The sequence below is a fragment of the Geotrypetes seraphini genome, chromosome 13 (assembly GCF_902459505.1).
Source record: "Geotrypetes seraphini chromosome 13, aGeoSer1.1, whole genome shotgun sequence".
Classification (NCBI taxonomy): domain Eukaryota; kingdom Metazoa; phylum Chordata; class Amphibia; order Gymnophiona; family Dermophiidae; genus Geotrypetes; species Geotrypetes seraphini.
This window is the reverse complement of record NC_047096.1, coordinates 73,299,195-73,316,650: the sequence shown is the minus strand read 5'-3', so window position 1 is coordinate 73,316,650 and position 17,456 is coordinate 73,299,195. Positions and strand designations below refer to the sequence as shown.

The 17,456-nt window shown below is 41.9% G+C and overlaps 1 protein-coding gene across 8 annotated transcripts in view; it reads right to left on the bottom strand.

The window, feature by feature from the left end:
* Positions 1 to 17,456, bottom strand: part of GPATCH8 (G-patch domain containing 8) — a 134,297-nt gene that overhangs the window by 43,208 nt on the left and 73,633 nt on the right. For 4 of the 8 annotated variants that reach the window (XM_033919394.1, XM_033919396.1, XM_033919392.1 and 1 more), the window contains one exon: positions 11,835 to 11,891. The exons of 3 other annotated variants lie outside the window; for them this stretch is intronic. Coding sequence is in view for 2 of the 5 variants with exons in the window: in XM_033919392.1 (XP_033775283.1) it covers positions 11,835 to 11,853 (19 nt within the window). In the remaining 3 variants the exon portion in view is untranslated. Of the gene's footprint in view, positions 1 to 11,834; positions 11,892 to 17,456 lie in introns of those variants that run through there. One more of the 8 variants, XM_033919395.1, reaches the window with a different exon arrangement.

Below are 17,456 nucleotides of genomic sequence, written 5' to 3'. Positions count from 1 at the left end.
GCTGCAATTTAGTTGGATTTTCAGGATTTCCTCAACGAATACGCATGAGATCTATTTGCATGCACTGCTTCCATTGTATGCAAATATATCTCATGCATATTCATTGGGAAAATCCTGAAACCCGTTTGGATTGCGGCCCTTGTTGCCCACCCCTCTAGTTTAAGCTCCCTTCCTCTACTACATCCAAGCGTAGAGATTTTTATGTTCCATATTAGTTACAACAGGATACAACATTATGCTGTATTCATGTATTACCATCCTTGCAGAACTTGTAAATGTATATAATAATACAACTCTTGCTAAAGGTTAATACTAGAACACAGCACTTCTGTTACTGTCTCTATTACATATTCATCAAATAAAACAGTGGTTCCCAAACCTATCCTGGAGGACCCCCAGGCCAGTCGGGTTTTCAAGATAGCCCTAATGAATATGCATAACAGAGATTTGCATATAATGGAGATGCCAGGAATGCAGATCTGCTCCCATGCATATTCATTAGGGCTATCTTGAAAACCCGACTGGCCTGGGGGTCCTTCAGGACAGGTTTGGGAACCACTGAAATAAAAGGTAAAGGTCAACAGTGGGATAAATTTATAGAGGGAAAAAAACCTGAACACTCATAAGCAAGGAAGAATCCACTGAATTTGTTGTGCATATATTTTGAATACATGATATGGGAAAGGCTAATTATTTATAACTGGGGGAAAAAACCTGCACAACCTCCCATTTTAATGAGAACAGAAAGGGTCTGGTTCTCTTTTGGATGTAGATAACGGAGGCCACCGATCGCTTGTTGAATAGCAAAAACAAAACTACTTGGGAGACTATTTGATTTAAATAAGGAATTCCCAAAAAGAATCAAAATTCAAAATATAATGGAATTCAAATCTTTTTATTTTTGAGCAGATTTATAATTCCACAAAAAATTCTAAAATCCTAAAAATCCTAAATAGATTAAGAATAATACAAAATTTGGCAATTCGCTTGATTTTTGGCCTGAAAAATATGACCATGTCAGTCCCTACTATCAACAGCTTCATTGGCTTCCATTTGAAGCGATAGTTTTGTTCAAATTTGGTTGTATTTGTTACAAGGTATTGTTTGGGTTAGCTCCAGTTTTCCTCACATCTATTGGTTTGCATTTCCATCATCAAAATCCTGTCGCTATAAAAGATTTTTAGACCAAACATTTACTTTCCAGGCTAGTAAAATGAACACCTGGTGGAGTACTTTAAATCCTCTCAAGCTCAATCTTACTATTCTTTTGGAAAAGTACTGAAAACCTATTTGTTTGATAAATTTTTATCCTGATTGTCTGCGTTGTATTATGATTTGTTTTATGTAATGTGTATGTACAAGATTCACTGATTGTTCAATATCTTTTTGCTGTGAACTGCCTGGAACTTACTGGTGTGGCGGTATACAAAAATAAAGTTATTATTATATTTTGAATCCAAAAAAGAATCACATCTACAGTCCCAGCCAAATGCCCAAAATGTAGGCCAACATTTTGCAGGCATCTCTCTCACATCTACATAGACTCGTAGCGACATTTAAGCTCACCCAAGGCCACTTCCTGGTGTAGCTATGCCCACACCCCACCTTGGGCGTGATTAAGCATCGCTGCACGTCTCCATAAACTCCGGAGGTCCTGCCTTGGAGAGTTTTTTTTTTAAAAAAAGCATGCATCCCAATTGGCTGCCAGACGGCAGTAGGACGCCTACCACCACCTGCCATTGGGACACGTGTTTTCGAGAATTAGGCCAAAATTTTACATCATGTTCCAGAAGATACCACTGGCAAACATTTCTTGACGTTTAATGTTAATAGCTTTGTTGGCAATCAAAACAGGATAAGCTAGGATCCAGGAGAAAAAAAAAAAAAGGACCTTTGGTCTAGATCTAAAATGCTAAATTCCTAGGAAGGGTCACAGAAGAAACTACAGCTCCTTTTGCTTTATGCTGTAGTAAAATCCCCTTTTTAATTAAGAGACACAAGTTACTTTTCTTCCTGTATATTTGCTTGCAATGTGGTCTGATGGTGAAAAATGGTGAAATCTGATCAGACCTGAATTTCCTTTCCTTAATTTTGCTAGAACAGTCCAGATCAACCTTGAAAAGTTACATCTGTTTTTATATTTTGGATTGTTCAGAAAGAAATGCATTTCTTTCTATTTCTCTTGTGGTGTACTGTGTACAGAGTCTGGCACATTAGGGTTTTGCTTCTGTACAATAATACTTTTAGTTGTGGGTTTATATTTGAAAAGGGTTTTTCTTTCTGGTTTTCTGCATGTGACTGAGGCCAGGTGTTCTGGTGGAGATGACAAATGACACTCACATACCCAAATTTCTAACCTCGGTTTATATTCGAGTCAATCTTTTTTTTTTTTTTTTTTTTTGGGGGGGGGAAGGTTACCTCAGTTTATATTTGAGTATATACAGTATGTCCTCCTACCAGCATACAGAGACAGAGAAGCTGAACTCTTCCAGGGAAATCACTGCTATAAAAGACTGGTGCAGCCTGAAACTCATCAGTATGCTTATGCCAGTATGCTAATTTACCCCCGCCCCCCCAAAAAAAAAATATAGTATATAATGATCAAGAACTCTCCTTCAGTAACAAAACAAAAGTACTGAGACATAAGAACATAAGCAGTGCCTCTGCTGGGTCAGACCAGAGGTTCATCATGCCTAGCAGTCCGTTCACGCGGCGGCCCATCAGGTCCAGGACCTGTATAGTGATCCTCTATCTATACCCTTCTATCCCCTTTTCCTTCAGGAAGTTATCTAATCCCTTCTTGAACCCCAATACTATACTCTGTCCTATTATACCCTCCAGAAGTGCATTCCAGATGTCCACCACCCTTTGGGTGAAGAAGAACTTTCTAGCATTGGTTCTGAATCTGTCCCCTCTCAATTTTTCCGAATGCCCTCTCGTTCTTGTAGTTTTCGAGAGTTTGAAGAATCTGTCCCTCTCCACTTTCTCTATGCCCTTCATAATCTTGTAGGTCTCTATCATGTCCCCTCTAAGTCTCCGCTTCTCTAGGAAAAAGAGCCCCAGTTTCTCCAATCTTTCAGCATATGAAAGGTTTACCATACCTTCTATCAGTCGTGTCGCTCTTTTCTGAACCCTCTCGAGTGTCGCCATATCCTTCTTAAGGTACGGTGACCAATATTGGACGCAGTACTCCAGATGGGGGCGCACCATCACCCGATACAACGGCAGGATAACTTCTTTTGTTCTGGTTGTAATATCTTTCTTCATAATATCTAGCATTCTATTCGCCTTCTTAGAGGCTGCTGCACCCTTTGCCGACGGCTTCATTGTCTTGTTCACTATTACTCCCAAGTCCTTTTCTTGGGTGCTTTCACCCATTACCAACCCTCCCATCGTATAGCTGTACTTCGGGTTTCTGTTTCCCACATGCAAGACTTTACATTTTTCTACATTTAAACTTTATCTGCCATCTCGTCGCCCACTCTCCTAGTTTGTTCAGGTCCCTTTGTATATCTTAGCAGTCCTCTTTAGTCCTAACTCCACTAAATAATTTGGTGTCGTCTGCGAATTTTATTACTTCGCACTTCGTCCCTGTTTCTAGATCATTTATAAATACATTGAACAGCAGCGGTCCGAGTACCGACCCCTGTGGAACACCCCTCGTGACCCTCCTCCAGTCCAAGTAGTGGCCCTTCACTCCTACCCTTTGCTTTCTACCAGCCAACCAATTTTTGATCCATCTATGTATGTTTCCTTCGACCCCATGGTTCTTCAGTTTCCGTAAGGTCTTATCTCTTCAAAGATGCTTTTAATTTATGATTTATTTAACCAAAACTTCCTTTTAACTTGCTATTTTAGTCCTATTTCCCTTAGAAACATAGAAACATAGAAAGGTGACGGCAGAAAAGGGCCACAGCCCATCAAGTCTGCCCACTCCACTGACCCACCCCATTAAGTCAGAGTGCTGATGACTTAGTTCCTTAGCTCGACCCTCGTAGGGATCCCACGTGGATATCCCATCTATTCTTAAAGTCGAGCACGCTGGAGGCCTTGACCACCTGCATCGGAAGTTTGTTCCAATGATCCACCACCCTTTCCGTGAAGAAGTACTTCCTGGCGTCACCACTAAATTTCCCTCCTCTGAGTTTAAGCGGGTGCCCCCTTGTGACCGAGGGTCCCATGGGAAAGAATATGTCGTTTTCCATCTCGACACGACCTGTAACGTATTTAAATGTCTCAATCATGTCACCCCTTTCCCTGTTATTTTCCTTAATATGTTCCTTAACTTTCGAAAAGAAATTGTAACTTCTCCCTTCTTTCCTCCCTATTCGTGCATTGTCTTTTTTGTAGTTGTTATTTATTTATTATTGTATTACTTGTTACTTTTTAAATTTGTATTGTACATCGCTTAGGAAATTAAATAGGCGATTCATCAAGAATTAATAAAACTTGAAACTTATGTAACTCTCCTTTAGTAACAAAACAAAAGTACTGAGACTAGGTAGACAATGCAAGCAATCCCCTAAAAACCACACTTTTTGGGTGGGTCCTAGGCTGGCCTATCAGGAATTAAAGAAAAGAAATAATCAGGTAAGACAGAAATTTCACCCTCCTTTTCATACATGTACAAAGTTCTATTGCTCAGACATCAATCTTGTAGTGTTTCACAAAGGAATTCAACAACGGATTACATTGCCAACCTACATATTTCTTCTGGAGCTACTACCCAGGTTGTCACTTGGGAACCAGTTGAATGAGCTCTGTGCTCTTCTGGTATCACCTTCCAATTAGGAATAAATGCTGAGTCTATCAGTGCCTTAAAGTAAATCAAAGAAGACTTGGAAACTGCCTCCCCTTTGTGCAGCCAATTAAACAAGTCTTAATTTCCAGAAATGGCTCATCTCCAAATAATGGAAGTTTCAAGTTTAATAGTTTCTTGATATACCGTCTATCACATATATCTAGATGGTTTACAATAAAGTTAAAAATATAAAATAATAAAAAACTACTCTATTAAAATTGGGGGGATTTCACATACTAAACCAAGGAAGTAAAGTTACATTGAAAAGGGAGCAGGTAGGGGAAAATGTGTCATGTCTAAGGTCCTAAGGCATTGCATTCCAAAGTGACGGGGCTATAACTGAAAAGATTGTTTTACGAATTGTATCAAACAATTTTGTGAATGGAGGGGATTACTAATAAATTCCGAGAATTGGATCTAAGTGATATTGATGAGGAATAAGGGGTGATGAATTTATCAATAAAGGCGGGGGTGTTTGCAAGCTTAGTTTTAAACATTACATTACATTACATTTGTGATTTCTATTCCGCCTGTGCCTTGCGGTTCTAAGCGGATTACAGTTAAAAGAGATCAGGACATTACCGAGAGAATTACATTACAACGATTTAAGTAAATTACATGTTGTGGTATAGAAATACAAGTATAAGATATCTGGATTTATCGATAGAATAACTTGACAGGGTTCAAGTAGTTACAAGGTTTAGTGGGGAAAACAATATAGGCAACTGAAGAAAGATACCTAACTTTGAAGGAATCAGTTAAGTGGATACTAAGGGAGGTGCTTATTTAGGAGAAGGTTAAATGGATACCTAAGGGAGATGCTTATTTAGGAGTTTGGATATTTTTCGTAAATGAGGTTCAAGGGGATGACTAGTGTGTTATTTGCTGGGGAGAGTGCATGTGCGATTGGGGAGGGGAATATTAAGTAAGGACGTGTTTTTTGAAAAGAAATGTTTTGATTTCTTTCCGAAACACTTTGATGTCTGTTGTTTTGATCATCAGTTTGGTGATGGTGGGGTCAATTTTCGCTACCTGAGTTGCTAGAAGGCTGTCGTAAAGTTTCTTACGTCGGGTACCATTATGAGGGGGGGAAGGTGAAAAGATTCTGAGTTCTTCTTGATCTGGGTAGTCGGTAGCGGCAAAGACGGTTGTTCAGGTAATTGGGGGCCATACCATGGGTTACTTTGAAAAGTAAGCAGTAGAGTTTGAATTGAGTTCTTGCTTTATCGGAAGCCAGTGAGAGTCTACATAGGCGGGTGTGACGTGGTCGAATTTGCTGAGCGAGTAGATGAGTCTGATAGCTGTGTTCTGAACGGTCTGTAGTTATTTTATCATAGTATTTGGACAAGGTAGGTAGAGGCTGTTGCAGTAATCTAAGGAGCTGAGTATGAGGGATTGTACAATGATCTTGAAGTGTTCTTTGGAAAAGAATTTTCTTATTTTTCTTAGGTTTCGCATAGTGAAGAATGCTTTTTTTATGGTTTTGTGTATTTGTGTTTGCATTGTGCAGCCTCTGTCTAGGTGTGTTCCCAGAATTTTGAGAGTATTCTGTATTGGATATTTGATTGTGTTTACATCTAGTTCTGTTAGGGATGGTTTTTGTTCCTTCTCTAGTAAAGGTGAGAAGAAGTTATTTTATAGGTGATATACATGCAGCTTGTGGAGCATGTGTGAAGATCTTGCAGTCTTTAAAAACACTGGGAGAGAAACCATGATTTGCCTTAGCCAAGACAGATGTTGAATCAAGAACAAAGGATACATAGGGATTCCCTTCACAAAAGGGCCTGCAACCCCAAGGCACATCTTGGCAGAGCAAACTACAAGAAAAATGGCTTTTAAAGTAAAGATCCTTTAGAGAGACTTGCCCTAATGTTTCAAAGGGAGGCTTAGTTAATTGTTGAGTAGCAAATCAAGATCGTACTGAGATACAGGGTGGGCCAAAGAAAAGTAGCCCACCTCATACCCATGCCAGAAAGATGGTGCTCTCCCTACAACAGCAAGTGATTGTGGAAGGCTATGTGCGAATCAGATCGATTGTCCACTTGCAATTTTTATCTGTGGGAAAATTTAAAGCAGAAAGTGTATGCCAACAATCCACATACCGTGGATGAACTCAAGGAAAACATCACCAACACTCCACAACATCACTGTTGAAGAGGTGCAAGCAGTATCAGCCAACATGATCCAACGTGTCCAAAGGTGCATAGACATGAACGGGGACCACTTTCACCATCTATTGTAACTTGTGGGTAAGTGAATAAAAACAATCCACTTGCTTGTTCATCTTGTCGTACTATCGCTGGAGGCAGGCTTCTTTTCTGTAGCCCACCCTGTACCATGTCCACAGTAGCAGAATATACTTGACAACATCTGCCTGTATGACTATAAAAACAACCTTCATTTTACGTCTGAAAAAGGAAAGGGCTGCTATTTGAACTTTGAGTTAAGAGACTAACTTTGATCCAATCCCCCTTGCAGAAAAACTATGATGGAGAATCTCTCTGCACACCAAGGCGACAAACCCCTGTAGTGAGCACCAGTGCTCAAACACTCAGAGACATACACCAAGAAAGTACAACTTCTTCAGGCATTCAGCAGGGTAACTATGATTGATGCTAAATAACTCTCTAAATTAAAAGGGGATAGACTCCATACAAACGTAAGGAATTCTTCAGCCAGAGAGTGGTGGAGAGCTGGAATGCTCTTCCAGAGTCTGTTGTAGGGGAAAACACCCTCCAGGGTTTCAAGAATAAGCTGGACAAGTACCTGCTAAACTGGGACGTATGCAGGTGAGGCTGGACTCATTTAGAGCACTGGTCTTTGGCCTGGGGGTCACCATGTGAGCGGACTACTGGGCAGGATGGACCACTGGTCTGACCCAGCAGCAGCAATTCTTATGTTCAAAGACGCATTTGATACTTAACTGCCCTTATAAGGGCTACACAGATGCCCTGGGATGGGTAGCATGGAATGTTGCTACTATTTGGATTTTTGCCAGGTACTTGTGGCCACTGTGGAAACAGGATACTGGGCTAGACAGACAATTGGTCTGATCCAGTATGGCTATTCTTATGTTCTTCCTTTCTTTAGAACAATATAACAGATTGAGCAGTGCCCATGAACCTGCTCCTGTACAGACATGGGCTCCAGGGCTTCCAGCCATATTAAGCACTGCAACATGATTTCTGCAACATTTCTATCAAGAAAGGATCCACAAGGGAAACCATAGAGATATCTAAAATGGTTCTGCAAATTCCAGTGCATAACACTTCCAAACAATCTCCAAGGCCCACCAGGCAGAAGTAATGAGGGTCCACTCACAGCAGAACAGGTAGGTGGTTCTTGCCTGCTACCTGCAACTCCCCAGAGAACGCCTGCTGATCCCTCAGCAGGGCCCTTTAATGGCAAAGGAGTTGGCGGAGGTGGTACAGTCCCCTCTGTCTTCTCGCTCCAAGGTTCCTTTATTTGATAAACCACTTTAGGTTTATCCACAAAAAGGTTGCCCCCTCTGTCTCATCACCAAAGAAGAGACAGCTGAAGTTTGTTTGCCAAAATAGCATTGACCCCAATCCTTAGCTCAAAACCTTCTCCCACATCCTCTAACTGCATATTTCTCTTATCTTCTAGGAGTGTCTAAGCCTACTCTCCTCAATGTCCTTAATGAGTTTTTCCAAATCCTCCTTGAACAGCAAGCACTCTCAAAAAGGGAGCTTGCTCAAACAAGGCTTGAAATTAAATCCACCAATGAGTTCCATAGCCAAAAGATGCTTGAGACAGCTAACCCAAGATTACCCTCACAGCAGAACTTCCTAATATTTTTGTCTCCTAAAGCAGCAGACTGCCCTGCTGGGGCCTTCCCTCTGCCATGACACTGATGACGCGGCAGAGGGAAGCCCTGGCAGGACAGGCCCCGAGTATTCACCACACTGCCTCTGTCACTGCTGTTGCTGCTTTATGAAGCCTGGAAGTATGTAAGGTCTCATGGTGGTGGTGGGTCGATCAGGAAGTGCTGCAGAGGGGGATAGAAGGTTGCTGCACAGGGGAACGGGAAGGAGGGATGAAAGCTACTGCACATGGGGGAGAGAGGAGCATGGAAGAATTGTCAGACATGGGGTGGAGGAGATAAAGGGAGTGATGCAACAAAGAGGTAGAAAGGGGTGAGACGTATTGAGAAGAGACAGAAATGTTGGGATATAGGGTGGAGGGCAAGGAGAGATTGTGCATGGGGAGAGAGAAATGTTGCACATGATAATGGAGGGGAGGAAGGGAGTGATGCCGCATTGAAGGGAATAGATAAGTTTGACCCAGGTCATAAGGCAGGGAGAGAGAAATGGTAGGCATTGGTAAAGAAACAGAAATGTTGGCTATGGCTCTTTAAAAATCATTGGCACGCGTCGCACCTCTACGTTTTCTGTTACAGCCCCTACAATTTGGAACGCTCTCCCTTTGAATATAAAAATGGAAAAAAACTTAAAAAATTTTAAAAGCAACTTAAAGTGCTTTCTTTTTAATGATGCTTTTAATTGAACTTCTTTTTCTTAACTATTAATTTTACTGCTCCCCAGTTCCTAAGTGTTCTTCCCTTATATGTTTCTCACTTTTCTATTTCAAGTGTATTTCTTCCCCCTTTTCCTTATGTTTAATGGCCTAAGGGTCAACATTTACCCAGTTTGTACGGTCTGTTGTCTTGTATTTTTTACTATAAGAAAGTATGTTTAATTGTCATTTTAGATAAATGTAAATACTTTTCGTCATTTTTGTTAAATGTAAATATTTTTTATTCTGTACAACGCTTTGTAGTAACGAAAAGGCGTTTAATCAAAAATTGAATAAACTATAAACTATAAGAGAAGGTACAGAGTTGGAAGATGAATGGTGAGCACAGAGAAAGAACAAAATGTCAAATGGGCAGGAGACCTTGGTGAGCGAGTTAACAGAAGACAAACAGAAACCAGAGCCTGGGAACAACATGATTTGAATAATAAAATGACCAGACAACAAAAGGTAGAATAAATAATTGTATTTTCTATTTTGCAATTACAGTACGTCAGATCTGAAATGTGTATCCTGCCAGAGCTGGTGTTAAGACAGCAAGTGTGAGTAGGACATAACAGAAAGAGGAAAAAAGTCTTTTTTGTTTACCCCACAGCATCGACATCCATGCGATTTGGCGGGAAAAGTGAATTGAACTGTAAAATCAACTCAATAGACCGAATAAAATCAAAATTTTTTTCCCTGAATCGGGCAGCACTACCACATATTGATGGCATTATCACATGCTAAACAGCACAGAAGCATACTGATCTAGCTCTAAATATCTATCTATATTTTTCACACCTTCAAGATTTTTTCACTTAGCCAACTAAGATCAAATTAGAAAGGTACTTACCGCAAATACTCACATATAGATCCTTTAAGGGAATTAAATCTGCTGGGAAGCTTAGTCAATCTCTTGTCTTCAAGCTGGTAGAGATTTGGAATGGACTTCCTGACTATTAGACTGATAGGCCAGCTACAACAATTTCACAAAACCCTGAAAATTCTGCTGTTCACACAATATTTAAACGGCTTAACTACCGCATCAACGAAATGCTAATAATATAGTTCTTACTTCTCTCAAGTTCTTCTTCTTATGTACTCTAGTCTTAATTACATGTGAACCGAGTCAAGCTCCATTGGGAGATGACCCAGTATATAAATCGAAGACTAGATTAGATTATGTTTCAAATTTATTAGGTTTTTATATACCTCCTATCAAGATTATCTAAGTGGTTTTACAATCAGGTACTCAAGTATTTTTCCCCATCTGTCCCAGTGGGCTCACAATCTATCCTGACTTTCACCTTCAAGTACTAAAAGTGCGATGATGCTCTTCTCATGTCATGGTGTCATGACCAGCATCTCCCCCAACCTTTCCTATCCCCCTGGGATGCAGTGGCTCACCTTCCATTCCTTCCCAGTCAGTTTTTCCCCTTCCTATCCCACCCCACAGCATCATTTCCTCCTTTCCCCATTCAGACGTTGTCCCAGATACATTCCACCACTCCAAAGGTGTTGTGTGCTTCTTCAGGGCATCTATTCAACAAGAAATCCACTGCATTGAAAGAGTATGCATGAGGAAGTGGGGTGGAGGGGAAAAGGAGACAGGCTGGTCATGGGACTGGGGAAGGGCATGGACGATGAGATGCTGATGATGGGGGGAAGAAGATGTTGGACATTGTAGGTGAATAAGGAAGGAAAATATTGATCCTTTCGTAGCCTCCCTGACTATTCTTTTAAATGTGGTCATAAATTTTACAACCTATACACAAGTATCTACAATAGGTTTCTCATTTTACCTGTTGGCATTATGAATGCCTTGCTTTTCTTTAAAGAAAAGTGCTTTATTTTGCTTTGTTGTGTCCCCTCCATATGCCCTTCTGCCCTTGACTGAACAAGAGAAACTCTTACATCCTTCCCCCTTCCCACACATAATCAAAGTACAAACCCTTAATACTAATCAAAGGCATTAGGAAGTACCCTTAAGCAAAGCAGTCTCACATGCATATTTTAAGAACATGAACCATACAAAGCTCAACAATACTTAAAAGCTTTGCTTCAGTAGTTTCTGTGTTGCTATACATATTTGCATGCCCCTGTGCAACAGGACTGCTCTCAAAGCCTAAAGAAATCAAAAATATGTCCATTCCTCCCAATAAAGTTCAAAGACTAGGAACTATGACTCAAGAAAAACAGCAGCATCGGTTACTCCCACTCCCAAGAAGACATTAGCTTAGGATGCAAGCATGCTGATCAGCCAACACAGACCTCATGATTAACTTCTTTTTTTCAAGCATGCAATTCCTTTATATCCGATACAGATTGTCTGATGCAGCAAAGAAACTCTCCCCACCCTACAGCCCCACCAAAATAAATACAATTACAGCTGCAGTGATTATTCTCAAAGATAATATTAGCAAAAGCAAGCTGCATGTTAGAGGGCAGCAACATACTAATCACAAAGTCTTGCTCACACAATACAAGCATATCTCACCTAACAGGAAGAAAAGCATGCCAGTTTAATGACACCCCTGGGCACTGCACAATGATACTAAAAAACAAAACAGCACACAGAAAATCAACTGCTACATCAGTGGTATCTGAAGACATGATAAATTCAGCCAAATATACACAGCAATTAGAGGTTTCAAGCACACTAAACACAGTCCCACACAAATACTTTATGGGGCTGATGCAGAAAGCTTGCGTTAAAAGCCATATGCCGATGTCTTAGCACACAATTTTTGGCTCTTCAACACAATAAGCATATAGCATGCAGATTACCGCTGCGTTAATTGTACGCTGTCAAAAAAACAGTGTACACCGCAGTGGTAGAATGTAGCCATTTGCTGAACTGAAGCACAAAATGTCTCCCTTTCTCTCAGTGCATGAGTGGTGACTGCCTCATGCACTACAAAGAAGAGACATACACACACTAGATCACTGTCTTCTCTTCAAGTCACTCCAGCCTAGGGCTACCAGATGTCCAATAAAACCCAGAAATGTCCTCTTTTTAGAGGATTGTCTGGGTGCTCGGCCAGACGGACTTTCCAAAACCCGGTAGTCTGTCTGGGTTTTGGAAAGCCATGACCTCCCAGCCATGTCTGGAGGGCCTCCGAGCATGCATGGATGATGTCACATGCATCCATGTATGCTCGGAGACCCTCCAGATGTGGCCTGGAGGTCAAAAAACAGATGAGGCTTTGCAGGGGGTGGGGCTAGGGGCAGGACCACGTGTCTGGGTTTCTCCGGACAAAAATATGGTAACCCTACTCCAGTCCACCCCCCTAAAAAAAATCCCTGGTAGTTTGGTGGATCCATCCCCCCAATCCTCCACTCCCAGAGATACCTCCAATCCTCCTAATGCCATAAAAAAAAGAATCCCTTGTGGTCTACTGTGCTCCTCTTCATGCTTCTAACCCCAGAGATGACCTCCCCCATCTCCCCTTCTCAACAGATTGCCCCCACAAAATTCATTGGCAATCTAGTAGACCCAACCCCCCATGAACATAGAAGGCAACAGCAATGTCTACTCACTCCTGCCTTCATGTTCCAAAATGACAGCGACTAATCCCTCAGGATGCATTCAAGGACACACTGTGCAGCAGCAGTTTGCCAAATAAGGGAATTTTTCCATTTGTTCTCTTAGGCTTCTGCAAACTGGCATCATGATTGTTGTTGTCTGGGTCTTGCCATGGTAGAACCGATGTTTCAGCCATCATCAGGGTGTGCTGTGAGATCAGCAGTTTGTATTTATATATAGTGGGTCCTCAAACCTGATTGGCTGAGGCTTGAGGCGATTGAGGCAGGAGAGTCCATTGGTCACAAATTTGAATTTCAGCGGGAAAAACAAATTCTGGCAGGAAGGAGGCTGGAAATTAATTGGGTCAATTCTCACTCGGGGAAAGGGGGAGGGGAGGATTTTCTGAGGTACTCAGACAGGGCAAGACTCGGACAACCACAAAAAAACTAATTTTCCATTATTTGATAGGTCTGGGCAGATTCTACCAGAAGGTAAAAATGAACTTATTTGGCAGGATACACCAATTGGGTTCAGGTACCACCTTTATGAAACATATGATCACTACCAGGGAATTTATTTGGGGGATGTTCAGGCGGGAGTTATTAGAGGCTCATACCCAGGGTCAGGAAGTGGGGGATCGGATCTTCTATACCTTCATGGTTTTTCTTTCTAGTATTGGGGGGGTATCTCTAGGGTCAGGAGTGGGAGGGGGGGAAGCCCGGCAAAAAGAAAAATAGGCATTAAATCTTCTTAGACACCACTGCTGAACAATAAGCTAACTCTTATATGCTTCCTTAGACCTGGCATTCAAGTTCCAGTGATGAACATAAAAGTCTTCTTGCACATTCTTTGCATCGGGGTGGAATAACAGTCTCATTACCATTTATTTTCATAGATTGTGCACTGGTGTTTAACTTTTGCACAAACCTTTGCACAAACTTTTTCACAAACCTCTCTAACCAGAAAACTGCTTCTGCCTGCATTAGCTTTCTAAACTGTTAACTCTTTCACTTTGCTCTGTATCCTTTTTTGGAGGTGTACTCTTTCAGTCAAAAAGAACTCAGAGAGTTTTTAAATAGCTAAACAAAATTTTGATCAAGGACAAATCAAGATCAAGTATGCATATGCAGTATCATATCATACCTATTGCTATCAGTTTATCTTGTTGGCAAACTGGATGGAACATACAGGTGTTTTATCTGTCATCATCTATGTTGATAACTATACTGGAATTTATTTTTTTCAGAGTGGTGGAAAGGAGGGGGAGGAGTTAAGATAAAGCAGCACACAGAAACATTTGTAAATCACATACATCTAAATCAAAGATAATGCATGAAAGGATTTAAGAAATAGCACAAAGAACATAGTAGACTGCATCAAGTTAAACTTCTGTAGTTCCATGAACACCTATGCTAGCTGCAAAAAAATGCTTTAAAAAGCCAAGAAAGATGAATTGAATGATCTAGCTAATTTTGAGCTTCCTGCTGCACAGATTACTAAGGTCTGGATCATGCTTTATATTTGAAGCCATTATAAAAGCATATTGATATATCTGATATATAATATATGTAAAAACAAACATTAACTAAGTTTTATTCCAATCAGTGATTAGGGGACAATACTTTTCTGTCATTCATCTTAAAAGACCAGCCATACAGTGAAGCATAAGAAATGAAGTCCAGGTGTCCTGGGCCACCCCAGAAGTCTTCTACCTTTATGCCAGGAACTCTACTTCTGAAGTTTCAAATGGAGGTTAACTTGCTTATCCATTTTGTAAAAAGAATGAAGAAAAAAAAAAAATTAAGGTTAGCTGTTTCATTTGGCATTTCCTGAATACAAATGGAGTATAGGGGACAAAAAAAAAAAAAAAAGAAGTGTGGGAGGGTATAAAAAAAAGCTGGGATAGTAACCTGCTGGTCCTCGTTTAGTCTTATAGTTTTAACATAGTTTTATTCCTGAATCCTTCTGTTTAATGTTTTTACTATAAACTAGATTTTAAAAGGAGTATGGTATCAAATGAGAACAAACAAAAATAAAGAATTTCAGGTGACTAAACTATGTGCACAACCAGCTGGGTTATACCAAAGTATCATACCACACATTTACAAAAGAGGGGTCAAGAGGATTCTTAACGTATAAGTCCGAGGGTTAATAATCATGAACATCTGCATTTCCAGTTCTATATGAACCAGAAGAGTAGCTCTCAAACTATGGATCACACAAGCTGTATCAGGCTTTTTGTTTTTGTCCCCTACCCGGAGTGAAGTCATAAACATCTACTATAATCAGTCTTTAATTTTTTTTAAAGGCGATTATGATCAAACGAGGACAATTGTTAAAAAGAAACTAGAAGGATCAGTTGCAAAGTTTAGGATTTTAAATCAGGCATGGATGTGGTTTAAAAATGTAATCTTGGAAGCCCATACCAGATGTACTCTCCGAAACAACAAAGGTGGAAAGAAGAGCAAACACATGGCTAAAAAGTGAAGTGAAAGAGGCTATTAAGAGACAAAATCCTTCAAGGAATGAAAAAAAGATCCGCATGAAATAAATAATCAACATAAGCACTGGAAAGTTAGATACAAAGCACTGATAAAGAAGGCTAAGAGAGAATATGAAGAGAAATTTGCCACAGAAATAAAAATAAAAACTCATTGAAGCAACTTTATCAGGTACGAAGAGGAAAGCCTGTGAGGGAATCGGTGGGACTGTCGGATCATCATTCTTAGAAGGTGTGACTAAACATGTGGATGAAGGTGAGCTAGCTGATGTAGTGTATCTAGATTTTCAAAAATCGACAAAGTTCCTTATGAGAGGCTCTTGAGAAAATTAAAAAGTCATGGAATAGAAGGCAATGTTCAGTTGTGGATTAGGAATTAGTTATTGGACAGAAAACAGATTGTAGGGTTAAATGGCCATTTTTCTCAATTGAGGATTGTAAATAGTGGAGTGCTGCAGCGATCTGTATTGGGACCAGTGCTACATTAAATATTTATAAATGATTTAGAAATCAGAACAAGTGAGGTGATTAAATTTGCAGAAGGTAAAAAACTATTCAAAGTTCTTAAAACACATACAAACTATGCAAAATTGTAAGACCACCATAGGAAATTTGAAGTCTGGGCATCTAAATTTAATCTACCATTTGACGTGGACAATTGAAAAGTGATGCACGTTGGGAAAAATAATCCAAACCATAGTTATCAGATGCTAAGGTCCATCAAACAAAAAGAAAAAAACTTTAGCTCTCAGTACATGCAGGGACAGTGAATATCACCTGGCTCTTTCTTTCTCATATGTAGTACCCCCTCCCCCAAGCCTTTACCCAATCTCTCTCTCTCTCATTAAGAGTCTCTCACTGTCTCTCTCTCTCTCTCTCCCCCAGGCTTCACCTTGTTGTGCTCTCTCTCTCTCTCAATTCACTCCCAAGCTACAACTATGCTTGGGAGTCTGGCATCTGTACCTTATGATATGCAGAATTGCCTTTTCCATAGCTACACTGTAATTCTCTGTGAATTTGAACTACCGTATTTTCGCGGATATAACGCGCACCATTGTAAAACGCGCACAGGGGTATAGCGCGCAGAAATCACGATGATATGTACAAAAACTTTTCTATACCGCGCTCAGGCATATAACGCGCATGCTGCCCGACTCTCCTTTCGCCCGCCCTGACTTTCCGTGCGCTGTCCCGACTCTCCGTTCACCCCCCCTGACTTCCGTGCACTGTCCTCCCTTGAAGTCCTGTCCCCCCTTGAAGGTCTGTCCCCATCCTGAAAGCCTGATGCCCCCCCCGACGTCCGATACATCCCCCCCCCCCCCGGCAGGACCACTCGCACCCTCACCCCGAAGGACCGCCGACTCCCCAACAATATCGGGCCAGGAGGGAGCCCAAACCCTCCTGGCCACGGCGACCCCCTAACCCCACCCCGCACTACATTACGGGCAGGAGGGATCCCAGGCCCTCCTGCCCTCGACGCAAACCCCCTCCCCCCAACGACCGCCCCCCCCCAAGAACCTCCGCCCGTCCCCCAGCCGACCCGCGACCCCCCTGGCCGACCCCCACGACACCCCCACCCGCCTTCCCCGTACCTTTGTGTAGTTGGGCCAGAAGGGAGCCCAAACCCTCCTGGCCACGGCGACCCCCTAACCCCACCCCGCACTACATTACGGGCAGGAGGGATCCCAGGCCCTCCTGCCCTCGACGCAAACCCCCCTCCCCCCCAGCCGACCCGCGACCCCCCTGGCCGACCCCCACGACCCCCCCACCCCCCTTCCCCGTACCTTTGGAAGTTGGCCGGACAGACGGGAGCCAAACCCGCCTGTCCGGCAGGCAGCCAACGAAGGAATGAGGCCGGATTGGCCCATCCGTCCTAAAGCTCCGCCTACTGGTGGGGCCTAAGGCGCGTGGGCCAATCAGAATAGGCCCTGGAGCCTTAGGTCCCACCTGGGGGCGCGGCCTGAGACACATGGTCGGGTTTGGCCCATGTGCCTCAGGCCGCGCCCCCAGGTGGGACCTAAGGCTCCAGGGCCTATTCTGATTGGCCCACGCGCCTTAGGCCCCACCAGTAGGCGGAGCTTTAGGACGGATGG